Below are 25,332 nucleotides of genomic sequence, written 5' to 3' on the forward strand. Positions count from 1 at the left end.
GACAATGACATTAGGTGAAATGTTACGGAAGATGACACCGAACTGCATTCGTCTCAGGTGACACTTATGAAATATTGGCGCCTGCTTACAAAGCGTCTCAGTGGGGAGACAGGCTCTTCTAGTGGGCTTTGGTAGAGGTGGTGCCAGTGGGCTGAGATAATGGGACAGACCCAGCTGTCCCTCCTACCTGATGTCAGCAGGGTGTCTTTGCATAAAGATGCATATTTGGCTCTGACACCCATGGATTCTGTCAGGCTCTCATCCACCGGAAGCACGGTCTGTGGCACACAGGGATAGAAGAGTCACACATGCAGGATGCATGCGCACACACACACACACACACACACACACACACGACCCTGGCCACGGTCTCGCAGGTCACGGGTGTCTGACATTTGGTGTCAGCAGTAGGGATCCTGCGGAAGTCTCAGAAGCTCACCCTGCCGTTGATGGCGTCTGGTAACCTGGCAACAGGCAGAGTCCTCTGGTCCCTCTTCTCCTCTATCTGCCAGGCAATGATGGTGATGTTCCCCACATGCTTGTTCTCTGCAGATCTGTTCATCATTAACACACACCAATAGGGCTGTCAACGGCATCCCCCAGGAACACACAGTCTACAGTCAGCAACGATCAAACAGCAGAAAACTATGACAGACCCAAAACAATCTAGCTGAAAAATGTATAGGCTTCATATTTACATTACTATGGAGCCATACATTTAAGCATCCTCGTCTGTTCTAAGACAATAATCATTTGGGTGTTTACATTTGTCCCATTTCACAAATGTACAAGAATATATTATACATGTGTGAGTTAGATTTTTTTTTCTTCTCCCATATCCCAACTCCTCCTGAGACCCCCTCACAGAGTGGGGTCACAGCCAGGGTCAGCCATTGATAACTAAAGAATGAAACAGGATTAGTGAGCGTTGGCAGCAAGAAGGACACACCTGATACAACAGCAACCCTGGAACAATTAGGGTTAAGTGCCTTGAGCAAGGGTACATAGATTTTGTTTTACCTTGCCGGCTCAGGTTACTGGCACAGCGCTCCAACCACTAGGCTACCTGCCGCCTTACCAAAGGCATGGCATATTTTATTTTAATTTTGCCTTTATTTAACTAGGCAAGTCAGTTAAGAACAAATTCTTATTTTACGACGACGGCCTACCCCGGCGACGCCGGGCCAGCTGTGCGCCACCCTATGGGACTCCCAATCACGGCCTACTGTGATAGAGTCTGGATTCGAACCAGGGTGTCTGTAGTGACACACCTAGCACTGAGATGCAGAACACCGCGCAACTCGGGAGCAATATGAAGATAATTATAATCACATACGAATCCTGTGTGATCAGAGAGGTGTTTATGGTAGACACATGACTGTCAGGGTCAGGTGTAACCCGTGTCTCCCCTGCCTCAGGGTCAGGTGTAACCCGTGTCTCCCCTGCCTCAGGGTCAGGTGTAACCCGTGTCTCCCCTGCCTCAGGGTCAGGTGTAACCCAGGTGTCTCCCCTACCTCAGGGTCAGGTGTAACCCGTGTCTCCCCTACCTCAGGGTCAGGTGTAACCCGTGTCTCCCCTACCTCAGGGTCAGGTGTAACCCGTGTCTCCCCTGCCTCAGGGTCAGGTGTAACCCGTGTCTCCCCTGCCTCAGGGTCAGGTGTAACCCGTGTCTCCCCTGCCTCAGGGTCAGGTGTAACCCGTGTCTCCCCTACCTCAGGGTCAGGTGTAACCCGTGTCTCCCCTACCTCAGGGTCAGGTGTAACCCGTGTCCCCCTACCTCAGGGTCAGGTGTAACCCGTGTCTCTCCTACCTCAGGGTCAGGTGTAACCCGTGTCTCTCCTACCTCAGGGTCAGGTGTAACCCGTGTCTCTCCTACCTCAGGGTCAGGTGTAACCCGTGTCTCTCCTACCTCAGGGTCAGGTGTAACCCGTGTCTCTCCTACCTCAGGGTCAGGTGTAACCCGTAACCCGTGTCTCTCCTACCTCAGGGTCAGGTGTAACCCGTGTCTCTCCTACCTCAGGGTCAGGTGTAACCCGTGTCTCTCCTACCTCAGGGTCAGGTGTAACCCGTGTCTCTCCTACCTCAGGGTCAGGTGTAACCCGTGTCTCTCCTACCTCAGGGTCAGGTGTAACCCGTGTCTCTCCTACCTCAGGGTCAGGTGTAACCCGTGTCTCTCCTACCTCAGGGTCAGGTGTAACCCGTGTCTCTCCTACCTCAGGGTCAGGTGTAACCCGTGTCTCTCCTACCTCAGGGTCAGGTGTAACCCGTGTCTCTCCTACCTCAGGGTCAGGTGTAACCCGTGTCTCTCCTACCTCAGGGTCAGGTGTAACCCGTGTCTCTCCTACCTCAGGGTCAGGTGTAACCCGTGTCTCTCCTACCTCAGGGTCAGGTGTAACCCGTGTCTCTCCTACCTCAGGGTCAGGTGTAACCCGTGTCTCTCCTACCTCAGGGTCAGGTGTAACCCCGTGTCTCTCCTACCTCAGGGTCAGGTGTAACCCGTGTCTCTCCTACCTCAGGGTCAGGTGTAACCCGTGTCTCTCCTACCTCAGGGTCAGGTGTAACCCTCAGGGTCTAACCTCAGGGTCAGGTGTAACCCGTGTCTCTCCTACCTCAGGGTCAGGTGTAACCCGTGTCTCTCCTACCTCAGGGTCAGGTGTAACCCGTGTCTCTCCTACCTCAGGGTCAGGTGTAACCCGTGTCTCTCCTACCTCAGGGTCAGGTGTAACCCGTGTCTCTCCTACCTCAGGGTCAGGTGTAACCCGTGTCTCTCCTACCTCAGGGTCAGGTGTAACCCGTGTCTCTCCTACCTCAGGGTCAGGTGTAACCCGTGTCTCTCCCCTACCTCAGGGTCAGGTGTAACCCGTGTCTCCCCTACCTCAGGGTCAGGTGTAACCCGTGTCTCCCCTACCTCAGGGTCAGGTGTAACCCGTGTCTCCCCTACCTCAGGGTCAGGTGTAACCCGTGTCTCCCTACCTCAGGGTCAGGTGTAACCCGTGTCTCCCCTACCTCAGGGTCTCCCCTACCTCAGGGTCAGGTGTAACCCGTGTCTCCCTACCTCAGGGTCAGGTGTAACCCGTGTCTCCCCTACCTCAGGGTCAGGTGTAACCCGTGTCTCTCCTACCTCAGGGTCAGGTGTAACCTGTGTCTCCCCTACCTCAGGGTCAGGTGTAACCTGTGTCTCCCCTACCTCAGGGTCAGGTGTAACCTGTGTCTCTCTCCTACCTCAGGGTCAGGTGTAACCTGTGTCTCTCCTACCTCAGGGTCAGGTGTAACCTGTGTCTCCCCTACCTCAGGGTCAGGTGTAACCTGTGTCTCCCTACCTCAGGGTCAGGTGTAACCTGTGTCTCTCTCCTACCTCAGGGTCAGGTGTAACCTGTGTCTCCCCTACCTCAGGGTCAGGTGTAACCTGTGTCTCCCCTACCTCAGGGTCAGGTGTAACCTGTGTCTCTCCTACCTCAGGGTCAGGTGTAACCTGTGTCTCCCCTACCTCAGGGTCAGGTGTAACCTGTGTCTCCCCTACCTCAGGGTCAGGTGTAACCTGTGTCTCTCCTACCTCAGGGTCAGGTGTAACCTGTGGTTCTTCTCCTGCAGCAACTCCTTCACAGGAAACAGAGCTGAGCCCAATAAATACATCTAGGTCAGGAGAAAGAGAGAAAGAGAGAATAAAAAGAGAGAAAGCGAGGGAGAGAACGAGGGAGGGAGTGAGCGAGAAAGGATACAGAGACAGACGTCGAAGAAAACAACACTCCCAAGGTGGCTGGTGAGGGAAGGGAGGTGATGAAAGGAATGGGACTGACCTAGTAGTTTATTATCTGATGGGAGCAGGACATATTACTTGGCGTTTTAATGTAATCTTATCTAATATTCTACTCACCGTGCCCTGAGAGCGGTCCTTGACATCGTACACAGACAGCTTGACCTGCGTCTGCTGGTTGATCAGAGAGTCCTGGAAGAAGGCTATGCTGCTCAGGAATATAGGGTTATTGGTGCCCTGTAGGGGGAAGCAATCAATCAATGAAGCTCTCATTGTTGCTTCATCTAAACTGTACACATACAGAAAGATTAGTTAACAACGTTCTAAAATCATGTTTTATTGTCACATACACCAGATAGGTGCAGTAGATTGTGTTGTTTTACAGGGCCAGCCATAGTAGTACGGCGCCCCTGGAGCAAATTGGGGTTAAGTGCCTTGCTCAAAGGCACATGGACAGATTCTTCACCTTGTCGGCTCGGGTATTCAAACCAGCGACCTTTCAGTTCCTGGTTCAAACTTTGAACCGCTAGGCTACCTGCCGGATAACAACATCCTACAATCATATAGAAACACAACAGAGCAGTGCAATGGACGGCCCCAGGGGGCAGAGGGACGACGGCCCCAGGGAGCAGAGGGATGACGGCCCCAGGGGGCAGAGGGACGACGGCCCCAGGGAGCAGAGGGACGACGGCCCCAGGGGGCAGAGGGACGACGGATGATGGTCTGTCTCACCTCGATGATCTCCGTCTGGGTGTGTTTGGTCCAGAAGGCCTGGGGAGGGGTGGTGCAGCTCACTGCCACAAAGCTGTTGGGTTTCCGCTCCAGAGCTGGGGTCACCAACTCATTACAGGCTGGGGAGGGAGGGACACAGCACGTTAGAACGCACGGAACAAGAAATGAAAGACAAATTCCTTTAGAAGTTAAATTTACTGTACTCACCCACACTGAACTCTAGAACAGGCTCATCTGGATCCTGGCTGTTCCCTACAAAACAGCAAAGTAGCATTAACTCATACAAGTCATTTTCCACTAATTCAGTTGGCAGAAATGAAAGAACAACAGTGATAAAAACATGTTGGTGTACCTTGTACACATCCTGTTGATCCAGTCTGTATATCAAGGCAGGAAGTCATTCCATTACCAATTGTTAATCACATGGTCTCTCATATTGTTTGTTTCCTTGATATACAGACTGGTTCAACAGGATGTGTACAAGGCAGGAAGTAATTCCATTACCAATTGTTCATCACATGGTCTCTCATATTGTTTGTTTCCTTGATATACAGACTGGTTCAACAGGATGTGTACAAGGCAGGAAGTAATTCCATTACCAATTGTTCATCACATGACCTCTCATATTGTTTGTTTCCTTGATATAGTCTGTGTCCAACACACAACCCTTTCCCATTCTCACCTGCGAGTGCCAGGCCGATCATCTCAGAGGAGAGGTCAAAGGTGTTGGCCCGGTACACTGACCAGGGTCTCTGGTGGCGGGGGCTACGCTCTCTAGCCTCCGACATCCTGATCCTGCTGGCCTTCTCCAGGGGTAGGAGAGGCACGGGTGGTGGTGGTAACACAACACACCCTTGTACTGAACCACTCCACGGCCGCGCCTGGGCCTTCCTCTACGAGCTGAGAGAAGGAGGGAGCGATAGGGAGAAAGAAGGACAATGATAAACATAAGGGACCACACCAACTATACGTCCAGTCACATCTCCACTCTGACCATTGTTTCTCTCTCTCTTTTCCCTCTCTGTACCTCCCCTTCATCTTCTCCGCTCACATTTCACTTTTGGTGCAGGAGCACTGCAGGCTGTGGAGGTGGCTGGACTCCCAGAGGAGAGGCTAGTCCACATACAAAGAGAGAGAGGGATGGATGGAAATATATATAGAGAGAGACAGGGATGGAGGGAAATATATATAGAGAGAGACAGGGATGGAGGGACATCGACAGAGAGCAGCACGTGTCTGTGAACATGCAGTTAGACATCATTACTCTGCTTCAGCAGCATCCCCAGGGCACTGCATCCATCTCTCTGCTACACAATCTGCTCTCAACCGCATCTGACAAATTAGATTGTGTGTGTGTGTACTGTTCCTCAGTGTGTGTCTGTGTATACTCGGGTCTGACTGTCTAGCAAGGCTTTTGTTCATGGAGTCCTAAATTCATAGATTTCAGAGTTTTGATACAGTGGATGCATGGTCTTTGTTTGGGCACAAAGTGTACAACATGAAGTAAACAGACTGTCCTTTAGCCTGCCAGCAGACAGGAACAAGCTCTGAATACGACAATGTTATTTGTCCTGTTTACACAATGGTCTCCCGTCATTTCAAAACGGTTGCTTACAATTTCAAGAGGCACTTTATCACATTAATTCAGAGAGAAGCCGCGATGGAATAGGTGTCAAATTGCACATATTTCAACCCTCAAGTCATCAGTTAATTGATAGAAAAGAGGAACTGAGAGTTATAAAACATATCATCTTACATAATGGCAGCATACAGTGCCTTCAGAAAGTATTCAGACCCCTCAACTTTTTCCACATTGTCACGCAACAGCCTTATTCTAAAATGTATACAATATTTTAGTCCCATCAATCTACACACACACACACACACACACACAACACCCCATAATGACAAAGTGAAAAGGTTTTGATTTTTATAAAATATATATATTTGGAAAGGCAAACACCTATCTATATAAAGGTCCCACAGTTGACCGTGCATGTCAGAGAAAAAACCAAGCCAAGAGGTTCAAGGAATTGTCCGTAGATCTCCGAGACAGGATTGTGTCCAGGCACAAATCTGGGGAAGGGTACCAAAACATTTCTGTAACATTGAAGGTCCCAAAGAACCCAGTGGCCTCCATCATTCTTAAATGAAAGAAGTTTCGCCAAGACTCTTCCTAGAGCAGGCCCCCGGGACAAACTGAGCAATCGAGAAGGGCCTTGGTCATGGAGGTGACCAAGAACCCTATGTCGTCACACTTACAGAGCTCCACAGTTCCTCTGTGGAGATGGGAGAACCTTCCAGAAGGTCAACCATCTCTGCAGCACTCCTCCAAATCAGGCCTTTATGGTAGAGTGGCCAGACGGAAGCCAATCCTCAGTAATAGGAACATGACAGCCCTATTGGAGTTTGCCAAAAGGCACCAAAAGGACTCTCAGACCATGAGAAACAAGAGTCTCTGGTCTGATGAAACCAAGATTGAACTATTTGGCCTGAATGCCAAGCATCAAGTCTGGAAGAAACATGGCACCATCCCTACGGTGAAGCATGGTGGCAGCATCATGCTGTGGGGATGTTCTTCAGCGGCAGGGACTGGGAGACTAGTCAGGACCAAGGGGAAGATGAACGGAGAAAAAGTACTGAGATATCCTTGATGAAGTCCTGAGCGTGCTGGAGCAGGTTCTCAGACTGGGGCGAAGGTTCACCTTCCAACAGGACAACGACCCTAAGCACAGAGTCAAGACAACGCAGGAGTGGCTCTGAATGTCCTTGAGCGGCCCAGCCAGATCCCGGACTTGAACCCGATCGAACATCCCTGGAAAGACCTGAGAATAGCTGTGCAGCGAATGCACTGTATAAGCTGGCATCAACTGAAGAAGGGTCTGAATAGGCATAAATGGAGCAAATTGTGCCCTTCACACAAAATAACAATGAGTGGTGACAGATGTTTTTCTCAATGTTGAACTGACACTTTCATATCAGTGATGCGTATTCCAAATAGAGCACATTTCTGCTCTCGCTCTTCATCACAAAACCATCCAATGTCCCTCCCACTCCTCATCCTCTCCCCACACCTCCCCCTCAGGGGACATAGTTCGTCCAGGGAAGGCCCTCAGCCATTGGCCAGTTAGCCCAGGAACCAGGTCTCTCCTCAAACAGGAACAATTACCCTATTTACACAGAGGCTGGAGGCTGTGGGTAGTAGACCAGCCCTGGTCTACTTAACAGCTTCAATAGAGATCCACACTCCATTTCTGTCACTGCTAACAGCTGGAGTATAGTAGCTAGCAACAGCCCACAGCACCAGGGCTAGAACACCTCAGAGAGACTAGGTCAGGCAAGGAAGAAAAGGTCAGAGCTGCTTGCTTTCACATACGTCTATTGACAATACCCAGCTTAGTCAAGATGATCAACACTGCCTGGATGTACCGTATAAACAAAACCACTTATCAAGGTTCCGTTGAATGCTTTGTTCCTCTGTGATACCACAAGTCCACTGCTGTGTTAAATGACAAGTGTTGGGCTGATATGTAGGGCATCCTTTATGCAGAGAGCCTTTCTAGCATTCATGTGGACTTTCCCAGAGATTCAGCTGTGGCGAGATAATACAAACAGCAGGATCTTTGTCTAAGGATTCTGATGGAACCACTCCTTCATCTGCCCCCTATTGTCTCCATGGTAACAACAGTGCGCTCTTCAAAGTATCACTCTGGGCCTTGCTCAATGAAACACATTGACCAGGTTTCCTGAAGAAAAAGGTTGACTTATTTAGTTGGACTGTAAGGACATAGACATGGCAGAAGGGTTAGTCATCAGCTTGACTGGAAGGCCATTACTGTGTGTTATGATGAGTAGGAGCAGAAGGATAAGGACATCCTGCTAGCTTAATGATGTCTGCTCTGATCAAGTAGGTAAACTTCCCCTGCAGGTCAGTGTTTCTCCTAGGTTGCATCAAGGACATCCTGCTAGCTTAATGATTACTGCTCTGATCAAGTAGGTAAACTTCCCCTGCAGGTCAGTGTTTCTCCTAGGTTGCATCAAGGACATCCTGCTCGCTTAATGATGTCTGCTCTGATCAAGTAGGTAAACTTCCCCTGCAGGCCAGTGTTTCTCCTAGGTTGCATCAAGGACATCCTGCTCGCTTAATGATGTCTGCGCTGATCAAGTAGGTAAACTTCCCCTGCAGGTCAGTGTTTCTCCTAGGTTGCATCAAAAGAAAGGAAGGGAACTAAATACCCGGACTGCATAGCCTCAAATATTTTGGTCTATGTTTAGGCAGGGGTGCGCAACAGAGCTAGGGAAGAGGGGTGGGCGTCCCGCCTATGCATTCATAGGGGAAACCCTGTCGTAGAGACACACATCCCCAGAGTGCCGTCAGTTGGGCATCATTCCACAGAGGCTGGGCTGGGGGCTTTCCTGGCAGGAGTACAAGGTGCCGGAGGCCTGTCTTGTCTAATCAGGCAGAAATGCTGGAGGAGAGCCCATCGATAGCTAGCGGATGCTGCTGGTGGTGAAAAGCTCAGCCGATGCAGGTCTGGTTAGCACAATCATCACAGATCCTCTTCTGCCCTGCCAGAGCACATGTGGCTCTGGTCAAATAAAGTGCACTATATAGGCAATAGGGTGCACTTCAGGGAATGGATCCAAATGTCTTGTATGTGCTCTCTGTACAATGGATCAACATAGATTGAATTCATTGTCAGGTTCTTTGGCTACTATCTACAACTGTTCTGTAATTGCCTGAGAATATGGGCCACATTGGTAAGAGCCAAATGGTAGCAGACGGTGGTAGGCCTGATCACCGACGACAATGGTGCCAGGATCGTGGACTACAGGAAAGGGGGGGCCAAGCACACCCCCATCCACAGGGCTGTAATGGAGCGGGTTGAGAGTCAAGTTCCTCTGTGTCCACATCACTAAGGAAGTAACATGGTCCTCACACACTAACACAGTCTAGAAGGCACAACAACACCTCTTCCACCTCAGGAGGCTGAAAAGATTTGACATGGGCCCTCAGATCCTCAAAAAGTTCTACAGCTGCACCATTGAGAGCATCTTGACTGGCTGCATCACCGCTTATGGCAACTGCTTGGCATCAGACTGCAAGGCGCTACAGAGGGTAGTACATACGACCCAGTACATCACTGGGGCCAAGCTTCCTGCCATCCAGGACCTCTATACCAGGCTGTGTAAGAGGAAGGCCCTAAAAATTGTCAAAGACTCCAGCCACCCAAGTCATAGACTGTTCAGTCTGCTACCGCACGACAAGCGGTACCGATGCACCAAGTCTGGAACCAACAGGACCCTAAATTAGCTTCTACCCCAAAGCCAGAAGACTACTAAATAGTTAACCAAATAGCTACCTTGACTATCTGCACTGACCCCCCTGCTCCAAATCTTTTGACGCATCACATACACTTCTGCTACCGTTTATTATCTATACTGTTGCCTAGTCACTTTACCCCTACCGATATGTACATATCTACCTCAATTACAATGTACCCCTGTACATCGACTCGGTACTGGTACCCTGTGTAAGTAGCCATGTTATTGTTACTCCTGGTGTATTCCTTGTTTTACCATTTTTTTCTATATTTTTATCTCTGCATTGTTGGGAAGGGCCTGTAAGTAAGCATTGCACTGCTAGTCTACACCTGTTGTTTATGAAGCATGTGACAAATAACATTTGATTTATAGCACCAGAGTGAGGAGACCCTGATGATTAGTAACTCACATGAACTGGGACACGTGCTTTTGGAGCTTCCACGGCTAGGTTAACAAATCCTTGCTGGGTTTCTGACGTAGTTTCTCACACCCAGTAACGACTGGAGAATACCTCACAGATGGGGCCGGGACCAGACTCGGTTCAAACCGGTTTCTAGGTTTGCGAATACGGGTTTGATGAATTTTCAGTGTCTTCGTTTTACCCTGGGCACCTGGTACTGTAGGTTAACCAGATATGAGTAAACAGAGACATTGACACTTGTGACATTGTAAGTCCTTAGCTTCTCTGGTGAGGACAATGTGATGTATAGGTTTCTACCTGATTTAACTTAAAAAGGAGGGAAGTGACACCAACGGCGACAGCTGGTCTTACTGGCGTCCCGATCTGACTGGCAGGGTTTAGTGGATTTCACTTCTGCTGTTATGTTAAGTCTAATGCTGCACGCAACTGGAAAGCTCTCTATGAAGGAACCGGGTGAGAGAGTTTGTAACATTGAGGACATTGTGAGGCGTCCACAGTACTGCCTGAAAGATTTCCCCTTTCTCTCCCCGTTTACTCCTACCCAGCAGACTACACTCCTGCTAATTCTACCGTTAATGAGTCTAATACAGCCGCGTGACTCTGACTCCATCAGGATTACCAGATCATTCTTTAATTTGTCTTGAATCTTAAAGACCTCAGCTTGCCGTGGTTGTGAAAGCACCTCAAGGCTCCGTGTTTCTTCCCACTCTGTGCTGGTTTCAGGAACCTCCCCCCGGAACTCCTCTGAGTGGGATTGACACTATCACACGGAGGGGTCTTGTCCAACCACACCTGGAAATTAGGATGTGTTTGTATCAAGGGTTTCTCTGCTCTCAGTCTCAGACAGTCTCCAAGCCTGAGAAGGGCAGTGTGGAGGAGAGCTCAGTCCTGTTGCCCTTAAAAAGGCAAAAAACTGTTTCTGTGTTGACTGACTGCCAAGGTTCTGATTGTCCAGGCCAGGCATCACACACACACACAGACGATGAGCTAAAAGCATACCGTCTCAGAGTTTCCTCAGATCTGGACTTCCCATCTCTCCCTTATCAAACACACCAATACAGAAGGCAGGATAACGTCTCTCCCTCCATGTCACTAGTTTCCATCTTACTGTCGTCCTCCTGCACTCCCAGCCCACATTAGTTCTTTTTATAGCCCCGGCCTTGTCTAAACAGACTTCAACTCTGCACCACACCAGTATCTGTGTCATAATGACTACGGAGAAGGTAAACACTGCTGGAGAGCAAACAGAGTACATTTATTAAAACAATTAAAATCTCTTGACACTAACAGTGCCTATTTTATCTGTCTAAATGAGGTGCTGTGAGTAAGCCCTGTATCAGGGTCAAATAGCACTGGATTCATCATATAATTTAATAGTCCCTATCAAAATAATATCTCCAAAATCTTAGACTTCCCTGACATTTTCATTTCCTGAATAAATATCCAGATGAATTTGTAGTTGCAAAAAGTCTTACATATTCTTCACCTTCATTTGTAGAGTAGTTAGAGCTGCCCTCCTGACTAGACTGGCTACCTAGTTCCTACAGTAGTTAATATTGCCCTCCAGACTAGAGGTTGACCGATTAATTAGGGCCGATTTAAAGTTTTCATAACAATCGGTAATCAGCATTTTTGGACGCTGATCATGGCTGATTACATTGCACTCCACGAGGAGACTGCGTGGCAGGCTGACTACCTGTTACGCGAGCACAGCAAGGAGCCAAGGTAAGTTGCTAGCTAGCATTAAACATATCTTATATAACAAAAAAAATCTATCAATCTTAACATAATCACTAGTTAACCACACATGGTTGAGGATATTACTAGGTTAACTAGCTTGTCCTGCGTTGAATAGAACTGATGCGGTGTTAATTTATCATCGAATCACTGCCTACTTCACCAAATGGGTGATGATTTACCAAGCTCATTCTCGAAAAAAGCACTGTCGTTGCACCAATGTGTACCTAACCATAATCATCAATGCCTATCTTAAAAATCAATACACAAGTATATATTTTTTAAACCTGCATATTTAGTTAATATTGCGAGTCAGGGTATGTGCAGCAGTTTGGGCCACCCGGCTCATTGCGAACTGTGTGAAGACCATTTCTTCCTAACAAACACAGAATTTTACATAATTATGACATAACATTGAAGGTTGTGCAATGTAACAGCAATGTTTTCACTTAAGGATGCCACGGAATGGTTCCATATTTCACTGAAATCGAAATGATAGGTCATTAATATGGTCAAATCCGGAAACTAAGGCTCATATTTCTGTGTTTATTATATTATAATTAAGTCTATGATTTGATAGAGCAGTCTGACTGAGCGGTGGTAGGCAGCAGCAGGCTCATAAGCACTCACTCAAACAGCACTTTCCTGCATTTGCCAGCAGCTCTTCAAGCATTGCGCTGTTTATGACTTCAAGTCTATCAACTCATGAGATTAGGCTGGCAATACTATAGTACCTATAAGAACATCCAATAGTCAAAGGTCCATGGAAAACAAATGGTATGGAGAGAAATAGTCCTATAATTCCTATAACTACAACCTAAAACTTCTTACCTGGGAATATTGAGACTCGTGTTAAAAAGGAACCACCAGCTTTCATATGTTCTCATGTTCTGAGCAAGGAACTTAAACGTTAGCTTTTTACATGGCACATATTGCACTTTTACTTTCTTCTCAACACTGTTTTTGCATTATTTAAACCAAATTGAACACTTCTCATTATTTATTTGAGACAATTGGTTTTTATTATATTATGTTAAAATAAAAGTGTTCATTCAGTAGTTGTAATGGTCATTATTCCAAATATATTATAAAAAAATATATATATTTTTTTAAATCAAACGAATAAAAATCAAACGAATATTTTTTAAATCGGACAATTAAATCAGTATGTTTTTTTTTTGGTCCTCCAATAAATCGGTATCAGAGTTGAAAAATCAATCTACTCCAGACTGGACTGGTTGCCTAGTTCCTACAGTAGTGACTGCAGCCCTGCAGACTAGCTGCCTAGTTCCTACAGTAGGGTCTGTCTGCCTTACAAATCAAAGCCTTGTTCATGTCAGGGAGAGGGAGGGACTGACGTGAACGTGACCTGACGTTCAACAGCTCATGGTGTGCCTGCCCCCCCATCTCTCTCGCTCTTCGGTCACCAGCCTTCTCTCAGGGTCATGTTAGGATGCCACATCCCAACAGCATCCTCATATACACCATGACAAAGTGCCTGAGATGTGTTCAGGTGTACTTACTGTCAGTGGGGAAGGCAGAGAGTGGCAGGTAGCGTTGTGGTTAAGAGCGTTGGGCCAGTAACTGACAGGTTGCTGGTTTGAGTCCCTGAGCTGGCAAAGTAGAAACATTTTCTGTTCTGCTCTCGAGCAAGGCAGTTAAACAACAACTGCTCCCCGGGCAACTCGATTAAGGCAACCCCCGCCGTACCTCTCCGAGTCAGAGGTTGGATTAAATGCGGAATTAATATTTGGGTTGAATGTATTCAGTTGTGCAACTGACTAGGTATACCCTTTCCTTTCCCAGAGGGAGGGGAACCCAGCTGATCCAGTCAGAGAGGAGCAACAGACTGGATCTGACCAGAGCAGGAGACAACATGTCAGAAAAACTAAGGATATTTCAGTATTTGCTCCACTTCCCCTAGCTGTATATAGCAGAGTATACAGCAGAGTAGCTATGATCTGTATCTGTGCATTGGGTTTGACAGTGACCGAGGCTACAGGACTGCCAAGTCACAGTCAGAGGTAGTGAGGCGTGCAACAACACATGATGGCAACCAGAAGAGGAGACATTTTCACAATTTAACCTTCACATCTGACATTCTGTCTCTGCCATGGCCTGGCCCCAAACACCACTCTTCAAAGAGATAACTCGCCTTTTGAAGGTGTGTGTGTCTGCCAGTGTGCACGTATGTGTGTGTGTTAGTTTGAAGCTCTACTGAGGCAGTGCAGTGTGTGCTTCCTTCTATCTCAGAAGCAGTCCTGCATTGCTCAGTCCAGATGGTCCCTGCATCATCAGTCAGAGACACTGATCAATGGACTGGCGCCGCCGGACCACCCTCTCCACACACACACACAATAGGAGTGTGTGTGTGTGTTTGTTTTGTCACGGTGTGTTAGGGCTGTCCCGGGGGGAAAAAATATCTTGGTCGACCGAAAGCAGTCTGTTCTTTCAACAAATTGAATAACGTTTTCATATCTCAAAATCAGTCATGTGATTAATCAAAATTCTATCTAAATCTAAATGAAATCTAAATGAAAAGCCATTGCCAACTATGTAAAAACAGCCTACATTAAGCAAAAACATTTTTAAAAACATTGCAGCCTGCAGGTAGAAAATATCCTGATAAAAATAAACTCTATAAATCACATTGCCTAAACTGAGTACCGGCACCTCAAATGGTCTACTGCTTGAGCTCCTGTTCCTCTTATAGAATATTATCTAAAAAGTATTGTGGAGCTCCTGCACCTAAATAGGAACAGTACCAGAACCCAAAATGAGTTACTGAATGTATTTCAGTCCAAGTCATGCACTGATAAGAAGTAATCAGGTCTATTTCATGACGTTTCCACTGGATCAGAGCATGACATTTTTCCCTTTCACGCTGAGCGGTTACCAAAAGGGAGAGAGATGGAAAAGATTTTTCAAATACATTGAGGAACGATTGTAATTCTCAATGGATGTAAAAACAGACTTTGTTTGCTTTCAGTTTGAGGTGAAGTAAACATCACTCTGAGAAGCTCAACAGTTCATTAGTTGTGGTGCATTAAGCCAATCAGATCCGCAAATGGACACATTTATATGCCTACATTTGGGCGCAGGCCAGGTAGGGACCCCAATTTTTCATTTTAAAATGTAGGCAGAAGAAAAAAAACATTGATTTCAAAGTTTAACAAACCATACAAATCTATGCACAATGACTACTTTGAACAATTTACACAGTAAATTAATAAAATGATTGAAAACAGCAGATGCAAGGTTTGGTAACAGAATTAGGGTAAAATCTCCCTCAGTTTTATTCTGTTACCAAGTTTTGTACCAGCACAGTTCATCCTGAAAATGTGTTGTAAAATGTTCTGTGTTAAATTGTTAAAAGTAGTCTTTGTGCAAACAATTCTAATGTTTGTTAAATGTTGAAATCAATGGTTTTTGTTTGGTATACATTTTTTTCAGCTTAAATCCATTACTATGGAAATGCTCTGAACTATTATGATTAAACGTCTGTCTCTTGATTTGATCCTAAATGCCTAACTCAATGGGGTAAGCTGGACGTGACGAACACTTACCAACTGAAACACAAGAATAACCGTTATTGTATACGGATGGGAACTCAGTGAATGTTACCGTGCATTCGGAAAGTATTCAGGACCTCGACTTTTTCCACATGTTACATTATAGCCTTATTCTAAAATTGAAAAAATCGTTTCCCCCCTCAATCTACAGGCAATACCCTATAATGACAAAGTCAAAACAGGTTTTTAGAATAAATAAATAAAAATATTTTATTTATATAAGTATTCGTACCCTTTGCCATGAGACTCGAAATTGAGTTCTGGTACATCCTGTTTCCATTTATCATCCTTGAGATGTTTCTACAACTTGGAGTCCACCTGCAGTAAATTCAGTTGATTGGACATGAATTGGAAAGACACATTTGTCTAAATAAACAAAGGTCCCACTGTTGACAGTGCAGGTCAGAGCAAAAACAAAACCAGGTCGAAAGGGATTATCCGTAGAGCTCCGAGAGAGGATTCTGTCCAGGCACAGATCGGTGGAAAGGTACCAAAAAATGTCTGCAGCATTTAAGGGCCCCAAGAACAGTGGCCTCCATCATTCTTAAAATGGAAGAAGTTAGGAACCACCAAGACTCTTCCTAGAGCTGGCCTCCCGGCCAAACAGAGCAATCGAGGGAGAAGGGCCTTGGTCAGGGGGTGACCAAGAACCCGATGGAGCTCCAGAGTTCCTCTGTGGAGATGGGAGAACCTTCCAGAAGGACAACCATCACTGCAGCACATCACCAATCAGGCCTTTACGGTAGAGTAATATATAATGGCTCCTAACCAACTGTGCTATTTTGTTCGTTTTTTCACATTGTTTGTAACTCATTTTGTACATAATTTTGCTGATACTGTCTCTTATGAACAAAAAGAACTTCTGGACATCAGAATAGTGATTACTCACCTTGAACTGGACAAAGATCTTTCTTCAATGAGTCCGATGCGAAGGACAAGGCCCAAATCCCCGTCATCAGTGGAAAGAAAATACGGAGGAATAGGGGGAAGGAGGCGGAGTGGCTTGTAAGAATTAGCAGACGAGTAGGTAAACCACCACTTCCCTCGAGGTATTGCTCGCCTGAGGTTGAATACCTCATGATAAGCTTTAGACCACACTATCGTACTTTTTGGAGAAATGTCCTCTGGTCTGATGAAACAAAAATAGAACTGTTTGGCCATAATGACCATCATTATGTTTGGAGGAAAAAGGGGGAGGCCTGCAAGACAAAGAACACCATCCCAACCGTGAAGCACGGGGGTGGCAGGATCATGTTGTGGGGGTGCTTTGCTGTAGGACGGACTGGTGCACTTCACAAAATAGATGACATATAGAAGGAAAATTATGTGGATATATTGAAGCAACATCAAGACATAAGTCAGGAAGTTAAAGCTTAGTCGCAAATGGATCTTCCAAATGGACAATGACCCCAAGCATACTTCCAAAGTTGTGGAAAAATGGCTTAAGAACAACAAAGTCAAGGTATTGGAGTGGCCATCAAAGTCCTGACCTCAATCCTATAGAACATTTCTGGGCAGAACTGAAAAAGCGCGTGCAAGCAAGGAGGCCTACAAACCTGACTCAGTTACACAAGCTCTGTCAGGAAGAATGGACCAAAATTCACCCAACTTATTGTGGGAAGCTTGTGGAAGGCTACCCGAAATGTTTGACCCAAGTGAAACAATTTAAAGGCAATGCTAATTGAGTGTATGTAAACTTCTGACCCACTGGGAATGTGATGAAATAAATAAAAGCTGAAATAAATCACTCGCGACTATTATTCTGACATTTCACATTCTTAAAATTAAGTGGTGATCCTAACTGACCTGAGACAGGGACTTTTTACTAGGATTAAATGTCAGGAATTGTGAAAAACTGAGTTTAAATATATTTGGCTAAGGTGTATGTAAATTTCCGACTTCAACTGTATGCGAGAATGCTGTTAATTGACTACAGCTCAGCATTCAACACCATAGTGCCCACAAAGCTCATCACTAAGCTAAGAACTCTGTGACTAAACACCTCCCTCTGCAACTGGATCCTGGACTTCCTGACGGGCCGCCCCAGGTGGTAAGGGTAGGCAACAACACATCTGGCATGCTGATCCTCAACACTGGGGCCCCCCATTGGTGCGTGCTCAGCCCCCTCCTGTACTCCCTGTTCACTCACGACTGCGTGGCCAAGCACGACACCTTCATCATCATTAAGTTTGCTGACGACACAACAGCGGTAGGCCTGATCATCGACAAGACCTGGTCAGAGACCTGGCAGTGTGGTGCCAGGACAACAACAACAACCTCTCCCTCAATGCGAGCTAGACAAAGGAGCTGATCGTGGACTACAGGAAAAGACGGGCCGAACAGGCATCATTAACATCAATGGGGCTGAAGTGGAGCGGGGCCGAGAGTTAAGTTCCTTGGTGTCCACATCACCAAGGAACTATGATGGTCCAAACACAACAAGACAGTTGTGAAGAGGCCACGACAACACCTTTTCCCGCTCAGGAAACTGAAAAGATTTGGCATGGGTCCCCAGATCCTCAAAAAGTTCTACAGTTGCACCATCGAGAGCATCCTGACCAGTTGCATCACAGCCTGGTATGGCAACTGCTCGGCATCTGATCGTTCGAATGGCGCTACAGAGCCCATTCCAAAAAACCCTTTCATCTATTTTAGAATGAGGCTGTAACGTAACAAAATGGCAAGAAAAAGTATGTGAACCCTTTGGAATTACCTGGATTTCTGCATAAACTGGTCATAAAATTTGATCTGATCTTCATTGAAGTCACAACAATAGACAAACACAGTCTGCTTAATCTAATAACACAAACAATTATACATTTTTATGTCTTTATTTAACACACCGTGTAAACATTTACAGTGCAGTGTGAGAAAAGTATGTAGGAGTATCTAGGATTTAACAACTGGTTGATCATCCTTTAGCAGCAATAAACCTCAACCAAACGTGTTCTGTAGTTGCGGATCAGACCTGCACAATGGTCAGGAGGAATTTTGGACCATTCCTCTTTACAAAACTGTTTCAGTTCAGCAATATTCTTGAGGATGTCTGGTGTGAACCACTCAAGATCATGCCACAGCATCTCAATTGGGTTGAGGTCAGGACTCTGACTGGGCCACCCCAGAAGGTGTATTTTCTTCTGTTCAAGCCATTCTGTTGTTGATTTACTTTGTTGTCCTGCTGCATCTCACAACTTCTGTTGAGCTTCAATTGGCAGACAGCCTTACATTCTACTGCAAAATGGGAATACATTTTTCTGTCGATGATAGCAAGCTGTCCAGGCCCTGAGGCAGAAAAGCAGCCCAAACCATAATGCTACCGCCACCATACTTTACAGTTGGGATGAGGTTTTGATGTTGGTGTACTGTGCCTTTTTTTCTACACACATGGTGTTGGGTGTTGCTTCCAAACAACTCAACTTCAGTTTAATCTATCCACAGAATAGCTGTGGAACATCAAGCTGCAATTTTGCGAACTTCAGACATGCAGCAATGTATTTTTGGACAGCAGTGGCTTCTTCCGTGGTGTCCTCCCATGAACACCATTCTTGTTTAGTGTTTTACCTATTGTAGACTCGTCAACAGAGATGTTAACATGTTCCAGAGATTTCTGTAAGTTTTTAGCTGACACTCTAGCATTCTTCTTAACCTCATTGAGCATTCTGTGCTGTGCTCTTGCAGTCATATTTGCAGGACGGCCACTCCTAGGGAGAGTAGCAACAGTGTTGAACTTTCTCCATTTATAGACAATTTGTCTTACTGTGGACTGATGAACATCAAAGGCTTTTAGAGATACTTTTGTAACCCTTTCCAGCTTTATGCAAGTCAACAATTGGTTCACGTCAGGCAATGCTTCATATGAGTAGCAAACTCACATTTTGTGAGTTTTTTTAATATTGCAGGGCAGCTCTAACCAACATCTCCAATCTCGTCTCATTGATTGGATTCCAAGTTAGCTGACTCCTGACTCCAATTATCTTTTGGAGAAGTCATTAGCCTAGGGGTTCACATACTTTCCCCAACCTACACAGTGAATGTTTAAATTACAGTGCCTTGCGAAAGTATTCGGCCCTCTTGAACTTTGCGACCTTTTGACACATTTCAGGCTTCAAAACAAAGATATAAAACTGTATTTTTTTGTGAAGAATCAACAACAAGTGGGACACAATCATGAAGTGGAACGACATTTATTGGATATTTCAAACTTTAACAAATCAAAAACTGAAAAATTGGGCGTGCAAAATTATTCAGCCCCTTTACTTTCAGTGCAGCAAACTCTCTCCAGAAGTTCAGTGAGGATCTCTGAATGATCCAATGTTGACCTAAATGACTAATGTCAGCTAACTTGTATGTCTCAATATAGACAAGAAAAATACAATAATTTGTGTGTTATTAATTTAAGCACCCTGTCTATTGTTGTGACAGAGGAAGATCAGATCACATTTTTTGACCAATTTATGCAGAAATCCAGGTAATTCCACAGGGTTCACACACTTTTTATTGCAACTGTATATGCAGAAAGTGTACAGCATAGTGGGTAAATTTCTGCAAAAACTTAGAGCGTTGAAGTGCGAGGCTCAACTTCTCCACTGTTTTGGGTCCCCTGGCTACCACACTGTTGTGTGGCGTGAAGCAAACCTGTGCACATTCGAAGATACGAAGTGTTCTTCAAGCCTGGTCGTGGGGACCCAGTGAGTGTAGGCTTTTGTTACTGTTCAGCGCTAACCCATCCGATTCAACCCAATGTTGGCATAGCTGAGAAGCTAGGCCTATAATCTCACCGGTGGGAGTTAACAGACAAACACTGAACACGGCAACAAAGACGAGATAAACATTGCCACAGAGCAGCAAGGAGCTGCTTTCCTATTTAAATCAATAGATAAACCCACACTATGATAAATGCATGTTTCTGCCATTAGATTCCTCCGTCATAGGCAGTCTGAAGAGGACTCACTCATTATGGCCGACGAGGGCCGTTTAGAACAGCATGCAGAGGACTCTGGGTATTATTTATTCCCTGTCAACCGCCCATCTGAGCAATCAACCCCAGCCAAAACCACCAAAGGGGGTTAGAGTAGTGCCTAATTCTACAGACAGAGCATAAGAAGGGATGCTAAATAGTAGTCTTCGCAAAATGGCTACAGTCCAGTCAGCACATAAATCTGATACAATACATAGACAATATTTAAAATCTCCCCAAAAATCCCTACTTTTATCCAGTGAATGCTACAGGCAGCCTGTAGATAGTAGCATTAGCATAGCAGCTAGTAAATGTAAAAGCAGCATGGTGGCGAGCACAGCACAGCACAACACAGCGCAGGCCTGTAGAAGGGCTAATCCATATCAGGCTGTATGCTATAGCTGTACAGACAGACTAGTACATCTCTGCTCCTAACAGCTGAGCTTGGTTCCTCGTCTATAGGGTAAGATGACAGTCTGCGTAGCGAGTGAAGGGCCCGGCTGTGGATGCGGTCTCCTCACAGCAGAGCAGCATGTAAACAAACCCACACGCAGCAGCGTCGTCATCACTGCTTACACTCTCCCCAATCTCTCTCCCTCCCACTTTCTTCATCCCTTCCTCTCGTACTTTCTGCCTGCCTCCTTTGCCCTCCCTCTCCCCCTCTATTTCTCTCCCTCCTTATTCCTGCAGTAGCTAAGAGAAGCAGGCTGATAAGGTAATGTCTTCTCTCTGGCGGACACTGTTCTCCAGCAGAAATACACAGGGAGAAAGACAGGAAGGGACAGAGAGAGATGGGACTGTGGATGCTTCGTGACAAACTGGGCTGACAGGACCCAGACAGGCTTTGTCCAGACGGGGAAGGGAAGTCACTGTTCCCATCCTAAACCCTGCTCCAGAACCTCCTCAGTGACTTGGGAAACTTACAGGAAGAAACTGTGAAAGAGCTGTATGCTGTAGGCCTGTCACATGTTGATTCCCAGACCAATAAATAATCAACTGTGGTGGCTGGAGAACATTTCCCTGCACTGTGTCATGTTTGCAGTCACGCTCTCCCCCTCTCCATGGGTCCTATCCTTAGTATCATTTAGTATAGGACCAGGCCTACTGACCAACAGCAGGTTACACTTTTCTCCACATGTGGATTTATGGTCTCCATTTAGCCTGCCATCATCAATAATTCAGTCTGTTGCATAAGAGGGAAACAGAGGTTTATGTCCCAAACGGCACCCTATTCCCATAAAGTGCACTACTTTTGACCAGAGCATTATGGGTACTGGTCAAAAGTAGTGCACATCTTAGGGTACAGGGTGTCATTTGAGACACAGCCAGAGACAGTGGACTCGGGATAGCACCCGCCACTACTTGATTACAGACGTTTCAGAGCAGATCCCCAAAACAACAACTTTGGATCATGTCTAATGGATTTCATTGTAAAACAGCAAAGACAGGCAAAGCAATGCAGCGAGGCAGAGTAGCTATTGCTGTCTGAGGCACCGGCTATCCACCAAGTAGAAGAATTTACAATGTCGCTCATAAGTAAATTAATGGAAAAGAAAGGAGAGTTTAACTAGCAGACTTTTATGACAAAGGCTCTGGAGAAGAAAATACATGATTATTATAGCAAAGTAATAAGTAAGATAGCAACCATATGAAGTGTGTCAATGTGTGTGTGTGTGTGTGTGTGTGTTGGAGAAGAGTGTATGACGACATGAGAGTGCAGAGGAGTTGAGTGTAGTGTATTGCAGGATTGAGTGTGTTTATGTGGGAAGCTATTATTGGCTTATAAGAGCAACAGAGTAGGCAGAGCATTCAACTGGCTGTGTGTGTGTGTCAGATTCACTGTGTTCAATACTGATATGAATCTTAAGAGTGTCTTCTCTGAGCTTGTTTACAGAGTGAGTGTTGTTCGTTGAGAGAGAGAGAGAGAGAGAGAGAGAGAGTAGGATGAATCAACAGGCTCCTGGTTGCCCTTTGAGCCCAGTGGGAGAAAAATCCCATCGCTGAGTCACAGCACTCCCCCATACATAGTTACATACAGTACATACACAGTGGTCTCAGAGTCTGTATGCGCGCGCAAGAGGTAGCTAGCTACTATATTGAATTGCAAAACTACAGTGCCCAACTTAGTACAATGTAGTACTGTAGTTGTTTACAAATCACTGTAGAATCTTGTGAGCAACAGCCTACTGGGAGTAGTCTAAGAAACGGTTCCTGGTCTTTCCAGATGCCTGGTCGTAACTCGTAAGCTTCCTCTCAATCAATAAGCATGTCCCCTCCCCTTGACCTTGGCTCTGATGGCTCCTACCAGGAAACCACTGACTCAGTCTGCCTTTATGACCTCACTCCACTCTAGTCTTCACTACAAATCAGATAGGGATTTGTAGTAGTCATCAATTCAGATAACCACTCAAGCCATGGACTTTCCCAACTCTCTAATGACTGTCCATCTCATGACTGGTGTCTTTTTTTTTTCTTTCTTTAAAGCTCTTTGAGAATCAGTATGGAATAAATAGCGCTACAAAAGTTGAATGAATTATTAGTAAATCATGCTAATGTGATTATATACGCAAACTAGCACACAGCAAAGGCAGCTAAGGGCTTTCCCCTCTGGCCATGCCCTGAAGTATGTCTCTCAAACTGATGTCATTTTTCACTTGGTCATGTTCATCAGTTGTTCTTACCATATCGCCACTAACACATTATCTCCACTTTGGTCCATGTGAGACAGAGCTAATCCAGCAGTACAAAGGCTGCGTCCAAAACGACTCCCTATTCCCCAATGAACCAAAATGCACCCTATTCCCTATATAGTGTACTATGGGCTCTGGTCAAGAGTTGTGCAAAATATACTAGGGTATATGGTGCCAATTTGAACGTAGAAACAGTTGAGTGCTGTGATGGGACAGAGACACTGGGTTCTCAGCACAGGAGGCTACTGAGGGGAGGACGGCTCATAATAATGGCTGGAATGGAGTACATGGACTGGTATCAAACACATGGCAACCATGCGTGTGATGAATTTGATACCCTTCCATTGATCATGTTCCAGCCATTACTATGAGCCCATCCTCCCCAATTAAGGTGCAACCAACCTCCTGGTATTCTCAGGGATTTCAACAAGTTGTGTGATAGGAGCCTGTGTAGGTAGGCCTGTTGCTGAGTCCCATTGAGACCAAGGTCTCTTTTACAAGGGAGACATGTATATGCACAATTTACACTCTCAGAACCAGGTCAAAGATAAAACACTGCTGAGTGGTGATAAATCACATTGATGAGGTTTCACCGGTTCATAACGAACTCTTCTGGACGCTCACTGTCCACTTCTGCCTGTGTCACAGCGGGATGATTTACAATACAATAACAGTGACTGTGTTGATACTGATAACACATACACACACAAATGTATAAAATAAATTCAATAGTAATCTTACAAGAAAACAGAGTTAGTAGAAAACAGAGTTCCAGTTAAAGCTGTGGTAGAAGAGAGAGTGTTCAATAATGCACCCATCTGGTCTGTATAGCTGACACATGGCACCGTTTGTTTTCATTTTAGCCATGTGGAACTAACCGCACTCTGCCAACAGGCTTATATAACCCACCACTTCCACTTTCAGTAACTAGAACCCCCTTGACTCCACCATTCAAGATCAGCCAACACAAAACACAGTCGTCATAGATTTGAACGTACAATGCTGCCCTTGGCAATGCCAAGAACCTGTCATGTTGACAATGAATGTTAGCTGAGAGAATTATGGTAATAGAGTATTTAATAAAATACTAGAATATGGTTGATCATGGACCAAGAGTGTTTAAGTGGATGAACAAAGAGACAGGCACTCAGTGGGCTACGGATATAATTTCACAGCCTGACTGCAGATGCAGTCATAAAATACCAGGAACGAATACATAGGATGCCTAGGAACGAATACATAGGATGCCTAGGAACGAATACATAGGATGCCTAGGAACGAATACATAGGATGCCTAGGAACGAATACATAGGATGCCTAGGAACGAATACATAGGATGCCTAGGAACGAATACAATGTCAATCGACATTAAAAGACCCGTATGTCTTGGTCATTGGAGGCAGAGTGCGCATCATCTGCTCGCTCCTCTCTTCCCATATGAGAACATTGCGTGAAAATAAGACGACTAGCCCAAGTTGCAGGTGGTGTTCATACCTAAACGTATCACAGGCAATAACTAGCTTAGACCACAATAAATAAAAAGCATACGGGTGATAACTGACTATACAGAGAAGAATACAACTTTGAAGTTGAAGCTTTTTTCGCAAGGAGGTGTAAACCATTAATGAGCAAATTAGCTATTATGCTAACCTTCTCATGGCGACTTTTCCTGCCTCTCCAACTAACCAGATAACTGCATTTCAAGATAAAGACACAAACCTTTCTACGACGTTTGATGACAATTAATTTGGTGGGAAAGAGACAGCCGTTGGTGTTGACGCTCGCTTGTTACATTTGTTTCCAGCCTGTCTGCACTCCGCAGTGTGATCTCGCCTCTCCGCTACATCGTATCATGTGATACGTTGCCACTTCATCAAAGGAACCTCCCCTTACTTGAGTCTGAGGCACATTCAGAAGGACACAACTTTATTGAAGACAAATCTATTTTCAGTAAATCATGATAGGCTACATCTTTGTACAGTGTCCTGGGAAAAATCTAATTCGATTTTGGAATGACCAATAAAAGGCATGATGAAGAACTATATTTAGATTCAAAACAGAAGTCAATGACATTGGAAAATCAGGCTACAGAATATAATCAAGATATGAGTCTATGCCATGATTGAACTGATCCAAATACACTT

The 25,332-nt window shown here is 45.5% G+C and overlaps 1 protein-coding gene across 13 annotated transcripts in view; it reads right to left on the minus strand.

Moving 5' to 3' along the window:
• The window catches only part of LOC112266371 (inositol polyphosphate-4-phosphatase type I A), a 42,414-nt gene extending 17,355 nt beyond the window's left edge, over window positions 1-25,059 (minus strand). For 5 of the 13 annotated variants that reach the window (XM_042296816.1, XM_042296822.1, XM_042296821.1 and 2 more), the window contains exons 1-8: window positions 24,908-25,059; window positions 5,169-5,386; window positions 4,694-4,738; window positions 4,487-4,605; window positions 3,875-3,991; window positions 3,554-3,633; window positions 440-554; window positions 188-278 (exon numbers count right to left, since the gene is read on the minus strand). In XM_042296816.1, the coding sequence (XP_042152750.1) occupies window positions 188-278; window positions 440-554; window positions 3,554-3,633; window positions 3,875-3,991; window positions 4,487-4,605; window positions 4,694-4,738; window positions 5,169-5,274 (673 nt within the window). In that variant the 5' untranslated portion in view covers window positions 5,275-5,386; window positions 24,908-25,059. Of the gene's footprint in view, window positions 1-187; window positions 279-439; window positions 555-3,553; window positions 3,634-3,874; window positions 3,992-4,486; window positions 4,606-4,693; window positions 4,739-5,168; window positions 5,387-24,907 lie in introns of those variants that run through there. The other 8 variants (XM_042296820.1, XM_042296819.1, XM_042296818.1 and 5 more) reach the window with 4 other exon arrangements.
• Window positions 25,060-25,332: the final 273 nt, after the last annotated feature.

Source organism: Oncorhynchus tshawytscha, linkage group LG14 (assembly GCF_018296145.1).
Source record: "Oncorhynchus tshawytscha isolate Ot180627B linkage group LG14, Otsh_v2.0, whole genome shotgun sequence".
NCBI classification, from domain to species: domain Eukaryota; kingdom Metazoa; phylum Chordata; class Actinopteri; order Salmoniformes; family Salmonidae; genus Oncorhynchus; species Oncorhynchus tshawytscha.